Here is a 26,286-nt window from a genome sequence, read left to right as displayed (position 1 = left end):
AGGGCTCTTATTTTACTTGTACTTGATTGAACTAGAGACGTTTAAAAATTTGGTGCTGGACTGTGATTCGAATTCGTATCTCCTCTTTCGAGGATCTGAATCTCTCGGAACAGTATAGTTCAGTCATTTCGTTCCTTTTCCCAAGACTGCAATCTTCTCTAGCTCTCTTCCAAAGGTAAGTATGTGGGTCTGAAACCTGATCCAGTACAAAAATATTCATAATTTCATTTCTAGCTTTATCAAGTGCACACCCACCTGCTAGTGAAAATTAACGCGCAATTTCAATGTCTGTTCATGTGTTGCCAACAATCGCAACAGGTGTCGTTATTTCTGGTCAAACACGCACACATCTTACTGTTCATGAGTAAGCAACTGATACTTAAGCTATATTCGTGGATGCGCGGTAGGTGTGCAGTTCGATTGTCGCTTAGGCACAAAAGTTTGTATCCTTATTTTAGATTCAGACACCTAGCGGCTCGGAAGAAAAACCGATACGTAACATTTGATTTTTCTTAGTTAACAATCGGATTACGTGTTGGGTTCGTATCTCCGTCACAGAACTTCATATCATGCACTTCATCTTTAAATGCATGCACACTTTGTTACTTCAGAATGGAGGTATATCAGACATCTTTCGTGGTTAGATAACAGGGATGAAAGGGTCTTGATAGGAGTCACGGTTTATTACAAAAATTGTCGTCTTTTATTTTCAAGTTTAGATTTGGTTACTGGTATTGGCAAAACTTTCGGTAGTTCATGACTCTTCATGGCTAATAATCAATATGATGTGATTAGATTAGATTACATTACATTAGATTAACTCTTGTTCCATAGATCATGAATACGACATTTCGTAATGATGTGGAACGTGTCATTTTAATGAAAGATTTCTTTAAATACCATGATTCAATTTCTTTACAACAATTTTTTACACACTCTCTCATTGCTTTTTATTTCTCTCTCTCTCTCTCTCTCTCTCTCTCTCTCTCTCTCTCTCTCTCACACACACACACACACACACACACACACACACACATTCTTTTTTATTTTTATTTGTATGTTCTGCTCGACTATCGGCGAGGCAGGAAAACGCCTGTGAATGACTTTCTTAGTTTTGAGTGCACTTACGAAAGAAATATAAAAACAACAATGAGAGTTACTGATTTATGATGCTCAGTTTGCAGTCAGTTCTGAGTATTATTAGTAACTACGCTCCAGTCCCTAAACCTAGTTACAGAAAGCGAATCAGACGCATTACGTATTCCAGGCCGTAGCAGCCGCGACTTGGAGACACCAGCTATGGTCACTTCCCAGACCGCTGTAGGATCACATCGGTTCGTCTTCTTCCTGCTGGTACTGTAACTGAGATTTGGCAACAAGGCAACGTATGTTTGGCAACTCTGTGATCGACGAGTTACTTCCTGGTGTGCACGGAATTAAGCCTCAAAGTTCACTTGATTTTACCTGTCATTTCCATTGAATAATCTGAGTTATTATAGCTTGAAGGGTAACAAAAGATTGAAAATTTACGGTTTTCAGCCCAAGAAAGTCGTTGCAGGTGGAAATCGCAACTAATCTCGACCTTTAAATAGCGGTTTACGAGTTCTAGTTACTATTGCCGTCGTAATAGGAAACTGAGACCCATACCCCCTCGCCAGCTCTGTGGTAACGTGCTGACATGTGAAACAGCGTCTGTTACGGTTCGCAGTTCCAGTCTCACTGACTGAAACGTTTTTATCCCTTCTGTGAAAGAGCTACAAGCAGTCAGATCAAACATCAATACGGAAATCGCAAGAAAATGCTTTCAGCTCATAGTGCAATGTTGAAAAACTTACAATGCTGCACAACAGGTAACGCCTCTTTCCGCTGCTGACAAGCGAATTTTGGGTTTCTAGGAATACGTAACTATATTTATGAAATGCCACATTTGCATACCTCTTGAGTATGACACAGCATACTAATTAAACACAGACCCTATCAAAATCTAAGTGAGTAGTATTTTACTAATTCGTGTCGATAGAGGCATGCTTGTGTACAGATACTTTCGTCGTAAGGTTATCATCGTTAGTTTTATTTCATTTCTTATAATACAGTGCACAATTTTCGTAAGGTTTCCTTTAGTGTTGTTAAAACAATAGTAAACATGAGAGAGAAATTAATCATCAACGATATATGCGAATTCTCTGATGTTACCTATGACAGTCTGACAATGCACATGCAGTTTATTGATTACATGCATGTAGAAAATTTGTTCTGAGTTAAAGCTGTCAATCAAAGTTTGCAGAAGAATAAAATATCACTACCACACGACGGCTAATGTAGAAAATACTTTTCTGACATATTATGGCACGATGCGCTCTCCCTGCACATCTTCGAGATGCATCTGCTGCCTGCTGTCTATTAAACCTGAATAGGACAAAAGTCACAGTAGTTAGTCCTTTTTCCACATGCGACTACTTTGGGTTGAGAAGTGAAGGGAATTTGTTCAAAGTTCCATTAGATTGATAACTTCAGCAGAGAGCAGAATTGCGTTTTAAAAAATGTAGCACTGAATGTATTCGAACTCGCGACATCTTATCTATGCTACAAGCTGACACGGAACTACAACAGCTCCAGAGCTCGGCAACTATTCCTCCAGAACTTTTGGATTCCACAGCACTGTGAGATTATGCATATGGCCATGTCTTGACTTCTGAGAGACAAACAGTTACAGCTTTTCTTTTGGAGTGAACGACGTTTTCTAGTAACAGATAGCGCAATAGAATAGCTCAAGTGAAAAGTTGTTGTTGTTGTGGTCTTCAGTCCTGAGACTGGTTTGATGCAGCTCTCCATGCCACTCTATCCTGTGCAAGCTTCTTCATCTCCATGTACCTACTGCAACCTACATCCTTCTGAACCTGCTTAGTGTATTGATCTCTTGGTCTCCCTCTACGATTTTTACCCTCCACGCTGCCCTCCAATGCTAAATTTGTGATCCCTCGATGCCTCAGAACATGTCCTACCAACCGATCCCTTCTTCTAGTCAAGTTGTGCCACAAACTTCTCTTCTCCCCAATCCTATTCAATACCTCCTCATTAGTTACGTGATCTACCCACCTTATCTTCAGCATTCTTCTGTAGCACCACATTTCGAAAGCTTCTATTCTCTTCTTGTCCAAACTAGTTATCGTCCATGTCTCACTTCCATACATGGCTACACTCCATACAAATACTTTCAGAAACGACTTCCTGACACCTAAATCTATATTCGATGTTAACAAATTTCTCTTCTTGAGAAACTCTTTCCTTGCCATTGCCAGTCTACATTTTATATCCTCTCTACTTCGACCATCATCGGTTATTTTACTCCCTAAATAGCAAAACTCCTTTACTACTTTAAGTGTCTCATTTCCTAATCTAATTCCCTCAGCATCACCCGACTTAATTTGACTACATTCCATTATCCTCGTTTTGCTTTTGTTGATGTTCATCTTATATCCTCCTTTCAAGACACTGTCCATTCCGTTCAACTGCTCTTCCAAGTCCTTTGCTGTCTCTGACAGAATTACAATGTCATCGGCGAACCTCAAAGTTTTTACTTCTTCTCCATGAATTTTAATACCTACTCCGCATTTTTCTTTTGTTTCCTTTACTGCTTGCTCAATATACAGATTGAATAACATCGGGGAGAGGCTACAACCCTGTCTCACTCCTTTCCCAACCACTGCTTCCCTTTCATGCCCCTCGACTCTTATAACTGCCATCTGGTTTCTGTACAAATTGTAAATAGCCTTTCGCTCCCTGTATTTTACCCCTGACACCTTCAGAATTTGAAAGAGAGTATTCCAGTCAACATTGTCAAAAGCTTTCTCTAAGTCTACAAATGCTAGAAACGTAGGTTTGCCTTTTCTTAATCTTTCTTCCAAGATAAGTCGTAAGGTCAGTATTGCCTCACGTGTTCCAACATTTCTACGGAATCCAAACTGATCCTCCCCGAGGTCGGCTTCTACCAGTTTTTCCATTCGTCTGTAAAGAATTCGCGTTAGTATTTTGCAACTGTGACTTATTAAACTGATAGTTCGGTAACTTTCACATCTGTCAACACCTGCTTTCTTTGGGATTGGAATTATTATATTCTTCTTAAAGTCTGAGGGTATTTCGCCTGTCTCATACATCTTGCTCACCAGATGGTAGAGTTTTGTCATGACTGACTCTCCTGAGGCCATCAGTAGTTCTAATGGAATGTTGTCTACTCCCGGGGCCTTGTTTTGACTCAGGTCTTTCAGTGCTCTGTCAAACTCTTCACGCAGTATCTTATCTCCCATTTCATCTTCATCTACATCCTCTTCCGTTTCCATAATATTGTCCTCAAGTACATCGCCCTTGTATAAACCCTCTATATACTCCTTCCACCTTTCTGCTTTCCCTTCTTTGCTTAGAACTGGGTTGCCATCTGAGCTCTTGATATTCATACAAGTGGTTCTCTTCTCTCCAAAGGTCTCTTTAATTTTCCTGTAGGCAGTATCTATCTTACCCCTAGTGAGACAAGCCTCTACATCCTTACATTTGTCCTCTAGCCATCCCTGCTTAGCCATTTTGCACTTCCTGTCGATTTCATTTTTGAGACGTTTGTATTCCTTTTTGCCTGCTTCATTTACTGCATTTTTATATTTTCTCCTTTCATCAATTAAATTCAATATTTCTTCTGTTACCCAAGGATTTCTATTAGCCCGCGTCTTTTTACCTACTTGATCGTCTGCTGCCTTCACCACTACATCCCTCAGAGCTACCCATTCTTCTTCTACTGTATTTCTTTCCCCCATTCCTGTCAATTGTTCCCTAATGCTCTCCCTGAAACTCTCTACAACCTCTGGTTCTTTCAGTTTATCCAGGTCCCATCTCCTTAAATTCCCACCTTTTTGCAGTTTCTTCAGTTTCAATCTGCAGTTCATAACCAATAGATTGTGGTCAGAATCTACATCTGCCCCAGGAAATGTCTTACAATTTAATACCTGGTTCCTAAATCTCTGTCTTACCATTATATAATCTATCTGAAACCTGTCAGTATCTCCAGGCTTCTTCCATGTATACAGCCTCCTTTCATGATTCTTGAACCAAGTGTTAGCTATGATTAAGTTATGCTCTGTGCAAAATTCTACAAGGCGGCTTCCTCTTTCATTCCTTCCCCCCAATCCATATTCACCTACTATGTTTCCTTCTCTCCCTTTTCCTACTGACGAATTCCAGTCACCCATCACTATTAAATTTTCGTCTCCCTTCACTACCTGAATAATTTCTTTTATCTCGTCATACATTTCATCTATTTCTTCATCATCTGCAGAGCTAGTTGGCATATAAACTTGTACTACTGTAGTAGGCATGGGCTTTGTGTCTATCTTGGCCACAATAATGCGTTCACTATGCTGTTTGTAGTAGCTAACCCGCACTCCTATTTTTTTATTCATTATTAAACCTACTCCTGCATTACCCCTATTTGATTTTGTATTTATAACCCTGTAATCACCTGACCAAAAGTCTTGTTCCTCCTGCCACCGAACTTCACTAATTCCCACTATATCTAACTTTAACCTATCCATCTCCCTTTTTAAATTTTCTAACCTACCTGCCCGATTAAGTGATCTGACATTCCACGCTCCGATCCGTAGAACACCAGTTTTCTTTCTCCTGATAACGACGTCCTCTTGAGTAGTCCCCGCCCGGAGATCCGAATGGGGGACTATTTTACCTCCGGAATATTTTACCCAAGAGGACGCCATCATCATTTAATCATACAGTAGAGCTGCATGTCCTCGGGAAAAATTACGGCTGTAGTTTCCCCTTGCTTTCAGCCGTTCGCAGTACCAGCACAGCAAGGCCGTTTTGGTTAATGTTACAAGGCCAGATCAGTCAATCATCCAGACTGTTGCCCCTGCAACTACTGAAAAGGCTGCTGCCCCTCTTCAGGAACCACATGTTTGTCTGGCCTCTCAACAGATACCCCTCCGTTGTGGTTGCACCTACGGTACGGCCATCTGTATCGCTGAGGCACGCAAGCCTCCCCACCAACGGCAAGGTCCATGGTTCATGGGAACACTTCTTATTTAAACTTCTGCATCCTACAATGTTGGCAGTTGTGTGTAGGTGGCAGTAACGTGATTTTATTTCTGTGATTACAAAATAGTCGAATGTATGCACTGGGTAGCCGAGGCAGCTAGTTCATGGTGATTCGGTCAACCAAGTAAATGAATTTACTGAACATGCTGCAAATTACTACAGGGAGCCTGTGTGTCAGAATTCTCATCCAGTGTGGCGCAACTGCGTTACGATAGAAAAATGACTCGCAGAGAAGAGGATTTCGTGGTCTGTTGGACGGATGGTAGGTTGTTATACCTATGGTCTGGGTTCGATTCCCACTTCTGTCAATGATTTTAGATAGGGAGAGACAGATTCCATTCTCTCCTGGCTACACCAAGTGAAGGAGATATAATGGCTGCGTGGTCTGAAAATTCACATTAAAGATGATATTCCTTCTTTACCAAGTAGACGGTAGGTTGAACCACAATAAAGTCTGGAGTGGCGACATGTAGAAACTCTACCACCAGTAACCTTTCTTATACTAGTTATTTATTTCAAGTGACGACACAAACGCTATGTATGGTCACAGGACACTTATTCCATCTTTTATTTGAGCTTCTGTATGTCGATAAAATTGGTTCTGAACTGGGAATGCAACTCAGACCGCCCTTAACGCGGAATTTGATCCCTTCGTGGCAATACAGCTCGGCTAAAATTTGTTGTTTGTTCAAAACTGCAGATTCCTCAACACCTTCACATATTATGCGTGAATGGGATCGAATCCTGGCCCGGCACTAAAGATTTAATTATGTATTATCAAGCTCTAGCATGAGAACACCTGTCTGCTGGTGGATAATAATTTTGATTTTTAATGTATTTTCATTCGCTGTCACACTAACGATATCTGACGTTTTTAACTCCCAGTGAGACACAGAACTATTTGCGAGATGACTGTAAGTTCGAGATGCTATTCTGAGCAGCTGGTGGAGAAAAATTCGGTAGCTGACGTCTCTTTGTGTGTAGTCAACAACGATATGTGTGGGGCTCTATTCCCAGTGAGCGCTGAACTCTTCGTCATATTATTTCAGTTCAAACATGCTCACATGTCACTGCTGGTGCAACAAACCCATATTTAACGTTAGTTTTCTCTAGAATATAACAGCGATAGGTGCCGGGTTGGAGTCCTGGGAAGGAAAAAATTAATTTTTCGTCTCGTCATTTCAGTTATAACATCTAGTTACTGCCGCGAAATTCCGATATGTCACATTTGACTGTGCTTCGATAGCAATCCGATTAGGTTCCGGGTTCGAATCCGTGTCCAACACACAGCTTTACCTCACGGCATTTCAAGTAAGTTACTTGTGAAGAAGCAATATTTAACATCTCTCGTAGTTCGTTAACAGGGACAATAGATGCTGGGTAGGAATTCGCGTCTGTTAAAAATGTTTGCGTTATGCAATTTAAAGTTGATATTTGCTAACTGATACTGTCTAAAATCGAGGTATATCACTCTCTGTATGCCTAATCAGGAATGACTGTTAGTTTCCGTCAGTCACGAAATCTTTGCTTAGTCTGCATGAGCTGGGTTTGAATCCATATGCAGAACATGACGGTTCGTCGTGTCATTTAATGTTCATATATATTCTCAACTAGCTGCTCGTGAATAACGTAATTTTTAATGTCATTTTGTGGTAAATAGATCAAATGGCTCTGAGCACCATGGGACTTAACTTCTAAGGTCATCAGTCCCCTAGAACTTAGAACTACTTAAACCTAACTAACCTAAGGACATCACACACATCCATGCCCGAGGCAGGATTCGAACCTGCCACCGTAGCGGTCACGTGGTTCCAGACTGAAGCGCCTAGAACCGCACGGCCACATCGGCCGGCCCCCACCATCTGGTATCAATGCATTACCTTATAATCCATTATATATAATCATTTTCATAGTACACTTGATATTATAGATGAGTAGGACACAAGACAGGACATAGATAATGTCCGTTTGACGTCGACAGTGTGTAACATTTTACTTTTTTGAATAGGACAATGTTCCTCTCCAATAATTTTTAGATTAGTTGCAATAAGCTTACGCTGCAAGAGAATTCGCTTGTATTTTTCAATATGTGGTCTGTTGTCGGTTTGAAGGCCTTCCATAACATCGGCAACGTAGTGCAACTCCACCGAGAGCTGTCTGTTGTAGGGTGGGGTTAGCTATGTGAAAGTTGCGAGCTGTCGAAGACGATCTTCATATTCCTAATGCGATTAGGACATCGTATACTCTTGACGACGTTTAGCACCTGTGCGGTCAGTCACCCAATTTCAGAATTCATTTTGAGTAATCCTGCTAAATTCCCAAAATACTGTCTTTTTATATTGATGAGTAATATGGATAGTCGTCACGTTCATGTGCCGTCTACAACGCAAATTTAATGTTACTATCCTAGGAACTAACCTGCAATACGTTTTGTATTTCATAATCGGAACTATCTGCATTAACCGTCATCAGAGCAATGTCAGGGAACAGAGTGCAGCAGTGCCTACTTGAGGACCTGCTTGAGTCGTGTTCTAAGGAAAGGGTAGTTGCTGGTTCACATTATATTACACTAGCGAGAAGTACCGACTTTTCCTTTTCTCTGCAAACATCCAGAACTAAATTCAGTAACTAAATGCTAAGAATATATTTTCATTGTGCCAACTCAAAGATCAATAGATATGGATATAGATATAGATTTTTATATTTAAAGCCATTCTCTTTCTGCGTTGGAATAAACATCATTCATTATTTGCTTGTTCTTGTTACGATTGTTATTGTCATTCTCTCACTCGCAAGAGTCTTATGCTGATGCTGTATGAATAATTATGCCATTGGATACAAAGCGGTTTAGTTTTGAGACCTAACCCACGAGGGGGGAAGGCACAGTGGTCTGCTTCAGGAATTCCAAGCAATAAAACACAAAAAACAACCCAGGAAGGGTTCGAACAGCTACTTTCACGCAGAGACATGCATTTGGAATCTGTTCATCGTTACGGGGTCAAACAAGAGGGTAACATTACTGAAACAATGATCGGGCTACTTAGTATATAATAGAGCATACAGATTTCAAGGAGGAAACGTATGAAGACGCAGACTTCCTCGTTATCAATATGTGCGGCATATCTTTCGTGTTAACGAAAGTAAATTCCCGCTTTACCTCTTCTTACGTGTCAAATGAAATGAATGCCATGAGGAATAGAATATTTGTTGACTGCGTCTCTTCTTGCTTCCATCCTTACCAACATATTTCTTCATTCTCGTGGTAATCATGACAATCTATGTGCATGCTGCAAACGATTGCAAGTGGACAAATTCGACATCGAGGTGCAAAGCGTTTGGTATCTTACATTATATTCAATTCGAATAAGATTCCGGTGTATTTTTACTTCGTTTGTATTTTTAGATGATTATGAACGTTACGGAAATTTATCTCACATGCTTTATGTTGAATGAGAGACATTGAATGATCCGTTTTGCTTTCCCTACGTTGAAATGATATAATGTCGGCGTCAACAGCCTTCTTCCACGCCGGAAGCTGAAACTTGTATCATTCTGGATTAATGATAATTGAATGTCTCATATGTATACATAGCCCTCAAGGCGACGTCAGAAACCACCAGGGGAGAACGCCGCATAAAAACCAAACGTGCGCGCGCGTCTCCACTCTGAAGAACCGTATCGGAGAATCACGGCAAGCATTTCGCTGAAGAGCTGCCTCGTCAGAGAGCCGAGAAATGGCATCGTCGTAGCAAGTATTTGTCAACACTGTGATAGTGCATTTACTTCCGGGTGTAGGTCGGCGTTACCTCGCTAAATTCACTTAACATTCGTTTTCCACATCGAAGACTCGTACGATATAATCCGCTGCAAGATGACACAATTAGAAAGTATATTTAATTTCTGGACTCCAAGAACGGCGTTCTCCACATAAGTAACACCTGTTTGTGTGTGCATTCGGGAGGACGATGGTGCAATCCCGCGCCCGGCCATCCTGATTTAGGTTTTCAATGATTTCCCTAAATCGCTTCAGGCAAATGCCGGGATGGTTCCTTAGGAAGGGCACGGCCGATTTCCTTCCCCATCCTTCCCTAATCCGAGCTTGTGCTCCGTCTCTAATGACATCGTTGTCGACGGGACGTTAAAACAGTAATCTCCACCTCCTCTGTTTCTGTGTTTAAGGTTGCGTTTTGAGGCTCAGGCAACATCGCAGTGACTATAGTCCGCCTCTGGCCGCCAGTGTGTCGTTAGCTCAGAGGTTCCCTTGTGCGTTGCAGTGCTTGTACTATAAGTTCGAATCACGGTAGAAGCCGCTGACAAAAACATTTTATTTTCCATTTTAATTAATGGAGTTGCAAACTGCTAGTAAACATTTCTTATGCGAAATCTGAAGAATGCCTTTAAACATCAATCTTCGTCCGATTTCGACTTAGTAAATTAAGTTAATATCATGGATTTCTGCTTTGCAAATTCCAAGGTGCTTCACTGTAAAATAGGTCCTGAAAAGATTCAAACCGACTGTCAACGATATAAATTTGAGCTTTGTTCGTCATATAGGTCTAACATGTCAGAAGGTTGTTTATGAAGTGCACATGTTCATTAATATAGTTCACATCTTCTAAATTTTTGCAATATCATTTAACTGTAGACGTTTTCTAACACCGGCGTTAGCAATTCCTTTCCGTTCTCTGAAACCTTCAAAACGACAAATTTATCTGGATTAAATCTGATGATCTTAACTATCACTTCCGATCAACAATAAATACTTCATGAACCCATACATGGAACTCCAAATGTGCAGTGTGCCTGCACTGCTACAGAGCATGCATTGCAAGGTATTCACACAGTTTATCGCATAGACTTACCATAAGGAATGAAACAAGAACTGTAATACATTTTACACCACAGTCGCTCACTCTGGCTTGACGAAAACATCCAATCATTGACCAAAAGTTGCACAAATAATTAAGTTTGAAAGGAAAGGAAACGAGGTATGAAGCATTTATAAATTCATCGAATGTAGTGAGGTGGTTTAATTTCGTCCCAGTCTATAAAATTAATTTCGGGCCATACTCAGCTCTTGCCGATTACCCGCCTACTAATCAGGGCGTCTGTCTCCGTTGCTTTTGAGCGTGAATGGAAATTGTAGAAATTTTCTGTGGAGCAACATTTAATAATAAAGCGTTTCAAATCATCAAAAGCGATGAGCGGTAGCAGGCGCTTTCGATAAAGAACGGGGGAGTGCAGCGCCGCTGCTGTCGCCACGGCCGCTGCCAGTAGCCAGCAAATGGATCCCGGAGCTTTGCCGCATACGGCGTCCAGAGGAGGACAGTCTGCAGGAAATCTGCCGCAAAATCGTTACTAGATAAACTTTTGATATCGGTGTGTCACAAAGCGAAATAGATTGAATCTGCGCTACCATTACATTCACGTCTTCAGCATTCAGACAGAAGAGGCTATAAAAATATTTTATGCCAGCTGCTCTCGATCCACTGACATTATGAACAGAAACAACGCACGCTACCGCTAGACCACAGGCGTAATCAGCCTAGAGTCTCTCTATCTTGGGACAAGTTTTCCTCCAGGAAGTGCCGCAGTCTACAGTGTTGCCAGATTGTGCAGATAACCGGACTTAGAGAATTAGCGAGTTGGCCAGTTTCTTTGTCCCATGTCGCGATCGGCGCGGATTTAGCCTCTGAAGCGGCCGGCCGCCGGTCAAGTTTTATGTCAAAGAGTGTACATTTAGGTAGAAGTCTGTTGACGTTTTATAGTATTTCTCTGTGTTTTGCTGTGAAACTTATAAGCTCTGGGAAAAAGCCAAAGGAACTGTTATTTGCCTCGACTAGCAATGATAATAGCAGTGCTTGTGCTTTGTGAAATCTTTGGGTAGGGGGTTGTCGCGTAGAGCGCACAGGAGAGAGGGGAGACGGGTTCTAGAGCTTGTGGTGTGCGGAAGTGTCGTGTTAACACTCTCACATTAGAGAGTACCATTTCGGCGTCATCATGTACGCGCACTAGCCAGATGACTAGTAGCAGGAGGAAGGACAGTGGACGGGCGGAAGAGGCTGTATTCATTTCGATTGCCCGTTCCTGTAATTAGCCGTGTCCCCACAAGATGTTAACGTCTTCAACAACAGCAGCAGTTCCAGCAACACAGACTCGTCGTCGGCTCCGAGTTCCGTCGCACGCACAGTACTGAAGTAAGACTGTTCATTGGCAGAAAGTATTAACGGCTTACACAGCAGCACAACTGAATGTGTTTTGATTAATGAACACTATTTAAACAATAATCAGTTAAATTCAGTTAAATTCATTGCCCCCCAGATATTGTTACCAAGCAGGGTCTTTGTTCCCTTTTTTCCTTATATGCTAACCAAAGTTTGAGAATCTATCACTGGAAAAAAAATCCAGATCTTAGAAAATGCACAAATTAAGAGTGCGGAAGTTTTATTTATTTTACATATAGCTTGGAGCACATGGCTGTTTGGTTTGGTACGTATTCTAGTATTTAATTCTGTTGAAGTCAGTAAAAAAAAAAAGGGTCAGTTGTTCAGACAATAATATGAAATCCAATTTGAAAACCAAGTAGCTGCAAAGTAAAAAGTGCTTGCCTTCCTCTAAATTTCTTTGATGACGTTTTGTTGTGGTCCCTGAAAGTCATTGTTCACCTAACGAAGTTCAATACTAACATAGAGTTTAAGTGGTTATTTTCAAATCATTACTCGAGTGCCTTTTTCAAAATTTAATGACAAATTTAACGTAAAAGTGACTTCCCAGTTTTCTTTATCATTACATACTCACTTAAAATTAGTGTCAAGAAAGGTGACAACCTTCAGTTGCCACGTCAGTGTTTAACAATAAATGTTTTTCTTTCCCATCATCTTGTACAGGATTTTGGATGTAAATCGCCCTAGAGAGATGGCGATCGTAATTATTTCCTTTTCGTTCATTAGTGTAATTTTTGGATTCATGATCAGTGGTACCCCTTTTCTGTCCAGTGTTGTTCGTGAGTGAATGCACAAAATAACTTTTTTTCCAAATTGTAGCCCTGTTCAGTTTATTTACTTTTTTATTGTCAGTAGACTTTTCTATCAGAAAGATTGGTTGTACACTTTCCCCCTACTTACCAGTATTACTTCTTCGGGAAAGATGGCCTTATCCAATTAGAAAAATTCCATTAGGTATACTCGCGATCCACGGTAATATTTTATATTGCAAGCAGAATAGGCCGATTAGTAAGGGGGAGGTTACACCTTCATCCAGTAAATGTAGCAGTTGCCGCTCCATCTGAGATGTGCAGACTGACCGAGGCCTTACACTGTTCACCTTGTGGTGTGCTGCAGAGCTTGTAAACTTAACACGCTTGAAAAGGCGACCCAGCAGCCTATCAGATGGAACTTTGCGACGACGATATTTTTCCGCGTAGGCGGGAGAGGCTCGCAGGCTACTTCCAGCGCGTGTCCCGTACCAGAAAGTCATATCCGCCATATCACTTTCATTGCTAAACTGTCGAAAAAAATGTACGGAATTATTTGTGTACTGGACAATACATACATCACAATATCTGTGAACATAACAATTAGATAGATACGAGGCGTGTTTTTAAGTAAGTACCGTTTTGCCACACCGCGGCCGCAGCGCTGCGGTCGGCGTTCTGCGCTTGCGCACTGGGTACCTACATCTGTTGTCTACGCACTGACGCCATTACTGTCTGATTCTTCCTTGTTTACGTTGTGTACTGAATGTTTAAGATGCCTCCGATAATCGTGAGTCCCGCCGACTGTGAAGTAGGGGCTGTTATAAGATTTCTTAGTTCTAAAGGCCTAAAAGCGATCGATATTCATCGTGAGATCTGTGCAGTTTATGGAGAAAATATTATGAGTGATGGGATGGTAAGAACGTGGGTGAGAGCATTTAAAGACAGCCGCACAAATGTGCATGATGAACAACGGAGTGGGCGTCCTTCAGTCGTTTATGAAAGTTTGGTGCAGGAAGTGGACAATAAAGTGAGAGGAAACAGAGGCTTTACAATTTCCTCCTCGCGGGATGACTTTCCTAATGTTTCTCATAGTGTTTTGTATGGCATTGTGACTGAGCACTTGACTTACCGAAAATTGTGCACACATTGGGTACCAAAAATGTTGACGGATGTGAACAAAACCAAACATTTAGACAGTGCAATGACTTTCCTTGAGCGGTGGCACAACAACAGTGATGATTTCTTAAGCCAAACTGTTACGGGCGATGAAACATTGGTGGCCCAAGTCACATCCAGAATCAAAGCAACAGTCCATGGAATGGCGGCATTCAGATTCACCCAGAAAAGTGAAGTTTAAGCAAACAATTTCCACCCGGAAAATCATGTGCACAGTTTTTTGGTACAGAAAAGGAGTGTTGCTTGTGGAATTTCTGCCTCGTAATGAGACAATCGATGCAGCAGCTTACTGTAAGACATTGCACAATCTGCGCCATTCAATTCAGAACAAAAGACGTGGCAAGTTGAGCAAGGGCATCGTTTGGCTGCAAAACAATGCCTGTCCGCATGTGGCGAATCAGACCAAAGACCTCATCACATCTTTCCGATGGGAAACTCTAGATCATCCTCCGTTCAGCCCAGCATTTGCGCCCAGTGACTACCATATGTTCCTGCAGTTGAAGAAACACCTGCACGGTCAACGTCTTCAAGACGATGACAAAGTCAAAACACTGGTGATGCAGTGGTTAACAAGTCAGGCGGCAGACTTCTATGAGGAGCGTATTCAAAGTGCCTCAATATCGTCGGAGGTCATGTAGAAAAGTAAATTAAAGTACAAGCTTTCATGTAAAAATAAAATTATTGAGATATCTTAGCACCTCTTTTTTTAATTTCAAAACGGTAATTACTTAAAAAACACGCCTCGTACAACACTTCGATACATATTCAGTGTTGCAAGTAATGTACTGCACAAAAACACACACTAACAAGACTGAAACTACAGTACTTACAAGAATACGCAAACAGCACGACTGCCTGTAGACCCCCCAATGCTTAGACTGATGTGTACACTACAGTAGCCGACCCCTGTGGCAGAGCGATTCCAGGCGCTTCAGTCCACAACCGCGCTGCTGCTACGGTCGCAGGTTCGAATCCTGCCTTGGGCATGGATAGGTGTGACGTCCTTAAGTTAGCTAGGTTTAGGTAGTTCTAAGTCTAGGGGACTGATAACCTCAGATGTAAAGTCCTGTAGTGCTTAGAGCCATTTAAACCATTGTTTACACTACAGTACTTCGATACACAAAGACATGTATAGTATAGAATCCTGTTGGCGGATCGCCGAAGCAATGACTACGTCCATCTTGTATTTTTTTCCTTCGATGTTTTCATTGTCAGACACGGAGGGGGGCATATTCAGAACCGAACGTCTTTAGCCACTATGGACAAGTTAATGATGTCAGGAAGTATGCGTTTCAGGACCCAACTTTGGTGAACTTTTTCCCTTGTTTTGATGCGTACTACCACCTCTCAAGATATTCCACGCTTTTTAACGCCACGTGTATGAGAAACAATAATGGGCCTAAGTGGACCCTTGAGTCATTTCTCCCCAGTCGGAAGAATCTTCCCTGCTTACTCTGGTTATATTATTTAGTAGAACTTTCTGCATTCTTTTGGTTACAGAGTGACAATTATTGAACTATGTGAAATGAAATCGTCATAACTTCTGAGCGGCTTGCGTTAGGACGTTCAAACTGCATGGCTGGATGCGGGATATGAAGGGAATTAGTATGCACATGCACGCACTCATTGTTGTAGGCCATTTGCATGTGAAAATGTCACGGTACAGCTTGTCTCAGCGTATAGCGCTTGCAAAGGCCTACTACGAGAGCAGTAACAGCCCACCTGCGGCTCAAAGGAAGTTTGCGACCGAGTTCAAGCTGAAAACAACTGGTCCAAGTGTGCTAACAATCAAGAATTTGATTCCCAAATTTGAGAGAACGGGTAGTGTTCATGATGACAGTGTTGGTAAAGTAGGTCGTCCAAAAGGGATGAAAACGCCTCAAAACATTGAGATGACACACGCTGTGTTTCAAACCAACCCCAGAAAATCGATCACACGAGCTGTACAACAAGCGGGGATCAACTGCGACAAATTATTTTTGAACACCTGCATCTCTTCCCATACAAAATTCAAACCCATCAGCCATTAAGCCCCAGGGCCATGGCAAGGCGATTGTGTTTCGCCGCCGACCGCTGTGGCCGAGCGGTTCAAGGAGCTTTAGTCCGGAACCAAGCGGCTGCTACGGTCACAGGTTCGAATCTTGCCTCGGGCATGGATGTGGGTTATGTCCTTAGGTTAGTTAGGTTTAAGTAGTTCAAGTCTAGGGAACCGATGACCTCAGATGTTAAGTCCCATAGTGTTTAGAGCCGTTTGAACCATTTTTGTGTTTCGCCAACACTATTGTCCACAGAATTGACAAACAGGATGTTGATGTGAATATGGTTTGGATTAGCGATGAAGCCCATTTTTATTTGGATGGGTTTGTCAATAAGCAAAACTGGCGCATTTGGGAGACTGAGAATCCGCATTTCGTGATCGAGAAGTCTCTTCATCCTCAATGGGTGACTGTATGGTGTGCAATGTCGAGTAACGGAATAATCAGTACGATACTCCTTGGTGGCACTCTTACTACCAAACGGTATGTGAAGGTTTTGGAAGATGATACTATCCCCATTATCCAAAGTGACCCTGATTTCGACAAGATGTGATTCATGCAACTCGAGCCAATTGAACTACGAGAGTGTTTGATGTCATGGAAGAGCACTTTGCTCTGGGGTACCCATAGGCCACTGGCATGGGCCTCGATTGGTCGCCATATTCTCTGGATCTGAACACATACGACTCCTTTTTGTGATGCTATCTTAAAGACAAATAATTCCAGAACAATTGCTGAGCTGAAAACAGCCATTCAAGAGGTCATCGACAGCGTTGATATTCCGACACTTCAGCGGGTCAAGCAGAATAACGCTATCTGTCTGCGCCACATCATCTCCAATGATGACTGGCATATCGAAACTGGTCATCACCTAAGTCCTAAATCTGTAATGACGTTTACCTGTTGAGTCTGCCGTGCACGCCGTAGTTTGTAACTAACTTACGTTCTTTTTATATATACACTACTGGCCATTAAAATTGCTACACCATGAAGAAATGCAGATGATAAACGGGTATTCATTGGACAAATATATTATACTAGAACTGACATGTTGTTACATTTTCACGCAGTTTGTGTGCATAGATACTGAGAAATCAGTACCCAGAACAACCACCTCTGGCCGTAATAACGGCCTTGATACGCCTGGACATTGAGTCAAACAGAGCTTGGATCGCGTGTACAGGTATAGTTGCCCATGCATCTTCAACACGACACCACAGTTCATCAAGAGTAGTGACTGGCATATTGTGACGATCCAGTTGCTCGGCCACCATTGACCAGACGTTTTCAGTTGGTAAGAGATCTGGAGAATGTGCTGGCCAGGTCAGCAGTCGAACATTTTCTGTATCCAGAAAGGCCCGTACAGGACCTGCAACACGAGGTCGTGCATTATCCTGCTGAAATGTAGGGTTTCGCAGGCATCGAATGAAGGGTAGAGCCACGGGTCGTAACACATCTGAAATGTAACGTCCACTGTCCACTGTCCACTGTTCGCCTTCAATGCGAACAAGAGTTAACCGAGACGTGTAACCAGTGGCACCCCATACCATCACGCCGGGTGATGTGTCCGTATGGCGATGACGAAAACACGCTTCCAATGTGCCTTCACCGCGATGTCGCCAAACACGGATGCGACCATCATGATGCTGTAAACAGAACCTGGATTTATCCGAAAAAATGACCTAGGTTCATCGTTGAGTACACCTACGCAGGTGCAGGGGTCAAGGGTAACCACAGGCGTGGTCTCTGAGCTGGTAGTCCATGCTGCAGCAAACGTCGTCGAACTGTTCGTGCAGATGGTTGTTGTCTTGCAAACGTCCCCATCTGTTGACTCAGGGATCGAGACGTGGCTGCACGATCCGTTACAGCCATGCGAATAAGATGCCTGTCACCTCGACTGCTAGTGATACGAGGCCGTTGGGATCCAACACGGCGTTCCGTATTACCCTCCTGAACGCACCGATTCCATATTCTGCTAACAGTCATTGGACCTCGACCAACGCGAGCGAGCAGCAATGTCGCGATACGATAAACCGCAATCGCGATAGGCTACAATCCGACATGTATCAAAGTCGGAAACGTGATGGTACGCATTTATCCTCCTTACACGAGGCATCACAACGACGTTTCACCAGGCAACATCGGTCAACAGCTGTTTGTGTATGAGAAATCGGTTGGAAACTTTCCTCATGTCAGCACGTTGTAGGTGTCGCCACCAGTGCCAACCTTGTGTGAATGATCTGAAAAGCTAATCTTTTGCATATCACAGCATCTTTTTCCTGTCGGTTAAATTTCGCGTCTGTAACACGTCATCTTGGTTGTGTAGCAATTTTAATGGCCACTAGTGTAGTTCAATAATTGTCACCCTGTTCATAAGACGTTATCGATTGGTTGAGTATACCATCACTTCCGTAAAGCTTCAGTTTTTCTAGGAGAATGTTGTGATTCCTACAGTCAAATGCCTTATAAACTGACCGTGGAGGAAATATTAGGCTAATCACAGGACGCACTGACGCATTTAAGCATTCGTTATTGGCCCGCTCGGCTTGATATTGGAACGGGGAGCCACACTAGCAAATGGCAGTTCGGTAATTCCCTGTGCCATGTGATTCACAGTGGTTTGCAGAGCATGTCCACTGAGCTGACTAAAGTCACGGGACACCTCTTAATATCGTGTCTGACCTCCTTTTACCTGGCGTAGTGCAACAACTCGACGTGGTGTGGACTTAAGAAGTCGTTGGAATTCCCTTGCAGAAATACTGGGCCATGCTCCCTCTATAGCCATCCATAATTGCGAAAATGTTGCCGGTGCAGGATTTTGTGGACGACTGACCTCTCGATTATGTCCCACAAATGTTCTTTTGGATTCATGACGGGCGATCTGCGTCGCCAGATCACACGCTTGAATAAAAATTCCATCGTTGTTTGGAAACATGAAATCCACGAGTGGCTGCAAATGGTCTATAAGTAGCGACAATAATCATTTTCAGTGAATAATCGGTTCAGTTGGAGCGGAAGACCCAGTCTGTTCCATGTGAACACAGCCCACACCATTATGGAGCCACCACCAGCTTGCAAAAAAATGGTTCAAATGGCTCTGAGCACTATGCGACTTAACTTCTGAGGTCATCAGTCTCCTAGAACTTAGAACTAATTAAACCTAACTAACCTAAGGACACACATATCCATGCCCGAGGGAGGATTCGAACTGCGGTCACGCGGTTCCAGACTGAAGCGCCTAGAACCGCACGGACACACCCGCCGACATCAGCTTGCACAGTGCCTTGTTGACAACGTGGATCCAAGGCTTCATGGAGTTCGTGCCACGCTCGAACGCTGCCTAGCCAACTGAAATCGGGACTCTTCTGACCAGGCCACGGTTTTCCAGTCGTTTAGGGTCCAATCGATATGGTGACGACCCCAGGGAGGCGCTGCAGGCGATGTACTGTTAGCAAAGGCACCCGCGTCGGTCATTTGCTGCCATAGCCCGTCAGTGACAAATTTCGCAGCACTGTCCTAATAGATACGTTCATCGTACATTCCACATTGGTTTCTGCGGTTACTTCACACAGCGCTGCTAGCAATGATAACTGTGCACAATCGCCGCTGATTTCGGTCGTTAAGTGAAGGCCGTCGGCCATTGTGTTGTCTGAAATTTGATATCCTCGGCGCACTCTTGGCACTGTGGACCTCTAAATATTGAATTCCCTAACGGTTTCAGAAATGGAATGTCCCATGTGTGTAGTTCCAGCTACCATTCCGAGTTAAAAGTCTGTCTGTTAATTCCCGTCGTGCGGTAATAATCACGTCACGAACCTTTTCACATGAATCACCTGAATACAAATGACAGTTCCGCCAATTGTGATTCATACAAATGCCTTAGAAACGGACCGTGGAGGAAAGATTAGGCTAATCACAGCACACACTGACGGATTTAAGCGGGCATGGATGTGTGATGCTGCCGCCATCTGTATATGTGCATGTCGCTATCCCATGATTTTTGTGACGTCAGTGTATGTAGCAGCCCCGGATCTACGATATTTCCGAACCGGAGCAAAAACATGATGGCGCACGCCGCCCCCCCCTCCCCCCCCCCAATCGAGAGTTTGAGATAAGACGTCAAAACTGTTAAAAAATCGATTTTTCAAAAATACAGTAGAGTCCCGTTAATCCGAACTAATTGGGATCGGACCTTGTTCCGATTACCAATTTGTTCGGATTAGCCGGAATTACGGTGACGAGTTTCTAGAATGAAGTATACCAAGCAGATAAGTAGGTACACCATGGTAACAAATGGGAACAAGTGTGGAAAAGTGGCTCACTCTCACTCCCTGCCTTTGTTGTTGTGCACTGTTGAGACCTTTATAGTGTCTGAGGTCAGTGCACTGCCAGTTGGCTCGCTTGGTTGTATTATACTAATTCAGGTGTAGTGGTGTACGTATTTTCGTCATGAGTGAACGGAACTATACAACGTTAACTCTCAAAGAAAAACTAAATGCTTTGAAGCAGATAGACCATGGTGAGAATGTATCTAAACTGGCAACGGAACAGGGTGCTGGTAAAGCAACCATTTGTGATTGGAAGAAGGACCGAGTGAAACTTGAACAGTTCTGTGCAACGTCTTCGGGATAAACACTCGAAATTCGGCAGACTTTCAAACAGTTCCAGTATGATAACGTGGATGAAGCTCTTTCCCTTTGGTTTACGCAGCAAAGAGAAAGGGAAACTCCTCTGAGTGGAGCACTGGTTCAGGAGAATGCTGCTTACCTGAACAAGTTAATGAATGATGATCAGTCTTTTAGTGCGAGTACGGGTTGGTTGGACAGATTCAAAAAACGTCATGGAATCCGTCAGCTAACAATTGCTGGGGAGAAGCTATCTTCTGATCGTGATACAGCGAAGGAATACTTGGGTGAGTTTGAAGAAATGATAAGAGAGGGAAAGTCTTCTCTCCAACAAATTATAACGCTCACGAGACTGGCCTTCACAAGCTGCCTTTAATGCTGATCGGCAAATCTGCTAGGCCGAAACTGCTACATGAAGTCCTTGCCCGTATATTATCGCAACCAGAAAAAAAAGCATTCAAAGAATGATTTCACGGCCAGTTTGCTCCCTCTGTTCGACGGTTTTCTAAGGAAACTCATTTGTCTACCCGTGCAATACTTTTGATTGATAACGCGCCATCTCACCCCAGCACTGAGGAATTACGTGATGGAGAAATTGTGCGAAGTTTTTGCCCCCGAATGTTACACCACTTCTACAGCCGATGGATCAGGGCGTACTGCAAACATTAAAACAGATTTACAGAAAACAATTTTTAAGAATGGTGATGCAAGATGATAGCATTCCTTTAGTGGACCAAATAAAAAAGACCGATGTGAAGGATATTGTTTATTGGGCCGCTGAGGCTTGGCAGAATATTTCAGTAAATGCTCTGAGAAAATCGTGGAGAAAACTGTGGACATTATCTAGAATTTCAGGACAACCTTATTGAAAATGCAGAGGAAAATCTACTCCAAATGATACAGGCAATCCCTGGATGTGAAGAAGCTAGACGCAGTTGCGGAACGAGAGGTCCTTGATTCAAGTCTTCCCTCGAGTGAAAAATTTAAGCCGGCCTTGGTGGCCGAGCGGTTCTAGGCGCTACAGTCTGGAACCGCGCGACCGCTACGGTCGCAGGTTCGAATACTGCCTCGGGCATGGATGTATGTGATGTCCTTAGGTTAGTTAGGTTTAAGTAGTTCTAAGTTCTAGAGGACTGATGACCTTAGAAGTTAAGTCCCATAGTGCTCAGAGCCATTTGACCCATTTGAAAAATTTAATGCCGGCACGGTAACTCAGCGTGTTCGGTCAGGGGGTTGGCTGCCTTCTGTAATAAAAAAAAAACTGAGGTAATGGAGCAACGACGAACTGAAACGGGCGTCTAGCGACGTCCGCCTCGAGCAGATACAACGAACGATAATGAACAAAATGAGATTAAAAAAAAAAAAAAAGTGAGGGAGACGTAGATGAGTAGAAGCCAGGGAAGGGGCATGTGTGGAGAACCTTACTGACGCTGATTTAGTTGCTGCTGTGACTCGAGACCAGGAATAAGTGGACTGCTGTGACGAAGCGACAATGAACCTGAAAGCGACAAAGGAGAGCTGGTACCACACAGTGAAGCAACAGAAGCCCTTGACCCCACACTACGTTATTTGGAGCGACAGCCCACTGTTAAACCTGCTGATGTGATGTTTATGAGATGACGAAGAAACTATGCGTCATATAACACACTGTCTTCATTACGCCAAGAAACAATGACTGAGTTTTTGTCATCTAAAAAGTAGGGATAAAATGTCCGCTGTATTTTAGTAAGTTTGACAGCTTTTCTTTCATTGTTATGCATTGTGTAAACCAAATGTTTTCTTGCCAATTTTTCTAATACATGTTTACTGTACTGTGTAAATTAAAATAGTGTGTATGTACAGTTTTCCATACTTAGACTAACATTTTTCAGGTTCGGATTAACCGAAAATTTGGATTACCGAGGTTCGGATTAGCGTGACTCTGCTGTATGTTCATTTTGTAGCGCACATCTTTCTGAAGAGGTTGATACATAAAACATACATATTCGAGGAAATGTAAGACATGTTATTTGGTCCTAAGTGTGCGAAAGTGCAGTGCAGTGCCACGCCTCTTCACACAGCAGTGGTCTTTCACACGTCACTGTATTTCACTCCGTGGAATTAAAACGTGTATATTTTATAATGGAAGCCATCAAATCTATATAAGCTATCAAACCTATATTTTAATTTCCACTGGAAATTAAAATGTCCTGTGGTACATCTCTTACTCCCAGTCAGCCGGTTTGACATCCTGTTACCCTTTAAAAAAACTCAGGATTAATACTGTGTGGGATTATTTGTGATCAGGAGAAAAAGAACCCTTCAGAAAATTTCCACTCTTGCATATTAGCTGATAGCTTTCTCTCTTGTGTGACATAAAATTAAACACAGGAAACATAAAATCAGTAAAGATAAGAGACAAGCAAGACAGTACACATTTTTTCAGTCCTTAGGCTCCATAATATTTTTCTTTTTAATCTTGCTACGGCTTTATACAGTGTACTTTCATTTCTGCGAAAGAATCTATTACCTCATCAGGGTTCGTCAAACGTTTTGCTATATGAAAAATTAAAATGTCGTTTCTAATGCTGAAAAAGCTGTTAATATGAATAGTACCCAAGTCTGGTGTGGTTTCTCGATTTGATTACATCTAATTTGTCACTGTCTGCTTGATAAAACGAAATAGGCCTTTCTAATATTGCAATAGTTGTACGAGACGCCAAATAAGTAAAACTGTTTTGGAACAAATGTTCATTTTTATCTACTTCATATACATAAATAACACCTCAGAATATAATTCATGAAGCACCAGTATTAAATGCCTATTAGGCCTACTTCAAGCAAAAAAGTTTAATGCTAGGAAATAGTTTCACATTTCATTTATACGCTCCAGTTTCTCAAGCATGAGATCCAATAGCAGTTAGTACGAAGTTTTTATATAAATTTGGAATCGTCATGTTCTTCCATAAAATTTGTGTGATGTCCCCATTTCCTATCCTTCCTCGTACTAACAAACGATCTTGTGATAACTAATTCTGTAACTATTTCCGCCGTTGTCAACTTCACTAACGCTGCCAGAATCGCGAGTTTAGTTATCCCGCTTTTATTCTCCGGTTAGGCGTTTTTATTTGTTCGTACAACGCGTTTTCCGCGCTATTCCGAGAATAGAACTTCAGCATCTGCCTGTACAACTAGACCTTAGGAGTGCAACGATATGGCAAAAATTTTCTGTCAAAATTTCATTTTCCTGGATACACCGAGAAGATAATATGTAATCTTTGTTACCTGTTATTCCTGTTAGTCGCTAATTTCTACTCTAGCAGTCTATGGGACTTCGCTAATAATTATAACAACACGTACCATTCGCGCACGCAATCAACCACATAAAGAAACAGCGATTGGTATCCACCCGTTCGGGTTTATTCGGCTCAGTTCGTATAAACCCGCCCACTTTTATCTGCGGGAATTTTTATTTTTATTTTTTGATGCTATGGGGATTCCCCTGGCAGAGACATCATGTACATTATGTACGCATCCAAAAATCAACTTATGATTCTTTCAGAAATCAGCTTGGAATCTGTTCATAAATGTTGAAAACACGAACAGGGATTCATTTCACAATCATATGAATAATTGATAAACCAACGTGCGCTGGATGCTAGGCACTTTGTGAAACAAGATTTTTTTTCTTCAGAAATATAAACGAACATGGAGTCCCCTGAAACTGCCGTCCACGGAGATACCCCGGTTTGCCCTCTCCATCCCTCCCCCACCCGACTCCTAGGTCCGGGCCTGGATGTAAGTATTATATCACTCATGTTGCCATCTAGGAGGGCGCAACATGAACTGTAGCCAAAAACCGAAGGACAGCTGGTTGGCAAGTATGAAGGTTAGGTCAGTGTGCGCATTCATCTGTTCCGCGGAACGATAGACTAGCGCTTTATCAACGACCCTCCGACCTATAAGCATTCGCACAGTCGGCGAACGCACAGCTAGTCCTAGGGGATTCGTTCTTCAAACGGGCTTTAGAGCAGTGGACGTGTCGCGTTCGTTTACCCGTTGAGCTGTTGCCGCGTTGTTTCTCTATCATTGTACGTGCTACTATGAATTCTGTACTAAGCTGATCGGACAGTTAGCAGTAAACGTGGCTGTACTTCGGCTCTTATCTAAAGCCTTATATAACGTGATGTAGAGCACGGTCTGCAATTCACTGTGCAGCTAGATTCCTTACTCTTAAACTCTGTAATTTCGAATTAGTGAGCACACACTGAAATATCAAGTGCAGCCATGGCAGGAAGCAGTGTTTTTCACTCTGTGCGGATCCTTATTGGGCGCGACGCCATGCCGATAAATGAACGTGTGAATTTTGCTGCCACACTGTTTATGGACACCGTACGAATTTCCCCTTATTTAGCTCGCACTGTGGTAACGGTCAACAACTCGAGCGGGCATCGTCCTAGCAAGCGAGCGAAGAGTGTGACGTTGGAAACACTCAACCCGTGCATAAAAGTGATGCAGTATGCGGTTAGGGGACCACTCGCGAATCGTGCTTCGGAGATCGAAAAGGAACTGGAAAAGGTAAGATGACAGCTGCGGATTGCTGTTTCTTCTACGTATATGTTATAATCATATATGTACTAGTGTTTTTGTTAAAACAGTAGAAAATTTTATGTATTTGTTTCACTCAACAGTATAACAAGTGACAAATAAATAGCAGACTGGTACTACAGATGTGTGTCACTTATGACTTTCTGCGAGTGCGCAATGCGACTGACCCACTCTCATTGCTTGTGTAGCAGCTTACATTTTTGTTTTTGCGAAAGACTGCAGTTTACCGCAGTTGCCATCGTATAAAAGCCTCCAGGTCTGGTTTGTTCTTTTGCTTTAATTCATTTTATTCGCAATTTTGTAGTGCAGTTTTGCAGCGCCCCCAGTTCCACAGCTGTAGTGCGAACACTCATTTGTCTGCCTGCTCTTATGCACCGCGATAGTAATTACTTGATCTTGATTATACAACGGTGTATGCTTTTGTTTCTGAGAGAGAGGTTAGTGTATCGTTGTTACCGTCATCTGCAAGACACCAGGACTCGTTTTTACGTCTAGAATGTGATTATTTGTAGCGTAGACCGAGACCTAGGTGAGGTTGGCGACTCTAGCTTGTGCCGACAGACTCATATGTAGTGCAGTCCGAGTCTTAAGACAGCTGCGAGAATGTTAATTCCATTTTCCAATATTGTCTGCCTACTTGTGTTCAGATCCTGCAGTACTTTAAAAACCTCACGTTACCGCTGCACAGTTATTGAATTTATTTTCGCGGAACCGTCCATACAATGAGGGCATTCCGTATAATTATCGCCACAACGAAGGTTCCTTGTTAAGATGAAGTCGTAATAACATTCAT

General features: G+C 42.5%; 1 protein-coding gene across 1 annotated transcript in view; it reads left to right on the top strand.

The window, feature by feature from the left end:
* Window positions 1-24,844: 24,844 nt before the first annotated feature.
* LOC126175910 (alanine aminotransferase 1-like) overlaps window positions 24,845-26,286 on the top strand; it is a 105,042-nt gene continuing 103,600 nt past the window's right edge. Inside the window, exon 1 of the mRNA XM_049922977.1 lies at window positions 24,845-25,463. Within this exon, the coding sequence (XP_049778934.1) occupies window positions 25,173-25,463 (291 nt within the window). The 5' untranslated portion in view covers window positions 24,845-25,172. The remainder of the gene's footprint in view (window positions 25,464-26,286) is intronic.

The sequence above is a fragment of the Schistocerca cancellata genome, chromosome 3 (genome assembly GCF_023864275.1).
Source record: "Schistocerca cancellata isolate TAMUIC-IGC-003103 chromosome 3, iqSchCanc2.1, whole genome shotgun sequence".
NCBI classification, from domain to species: Eukaryota; Metazoa; Arthropoda; class Insecta; order Orthoptera; family Acrididae; genus Schistocerca; species Schistocerca cancellata.
Note: the sequence above shows the minus strand (reverse complement) of the source record. Positions and strands in the feature narration are given on the sequence as shown.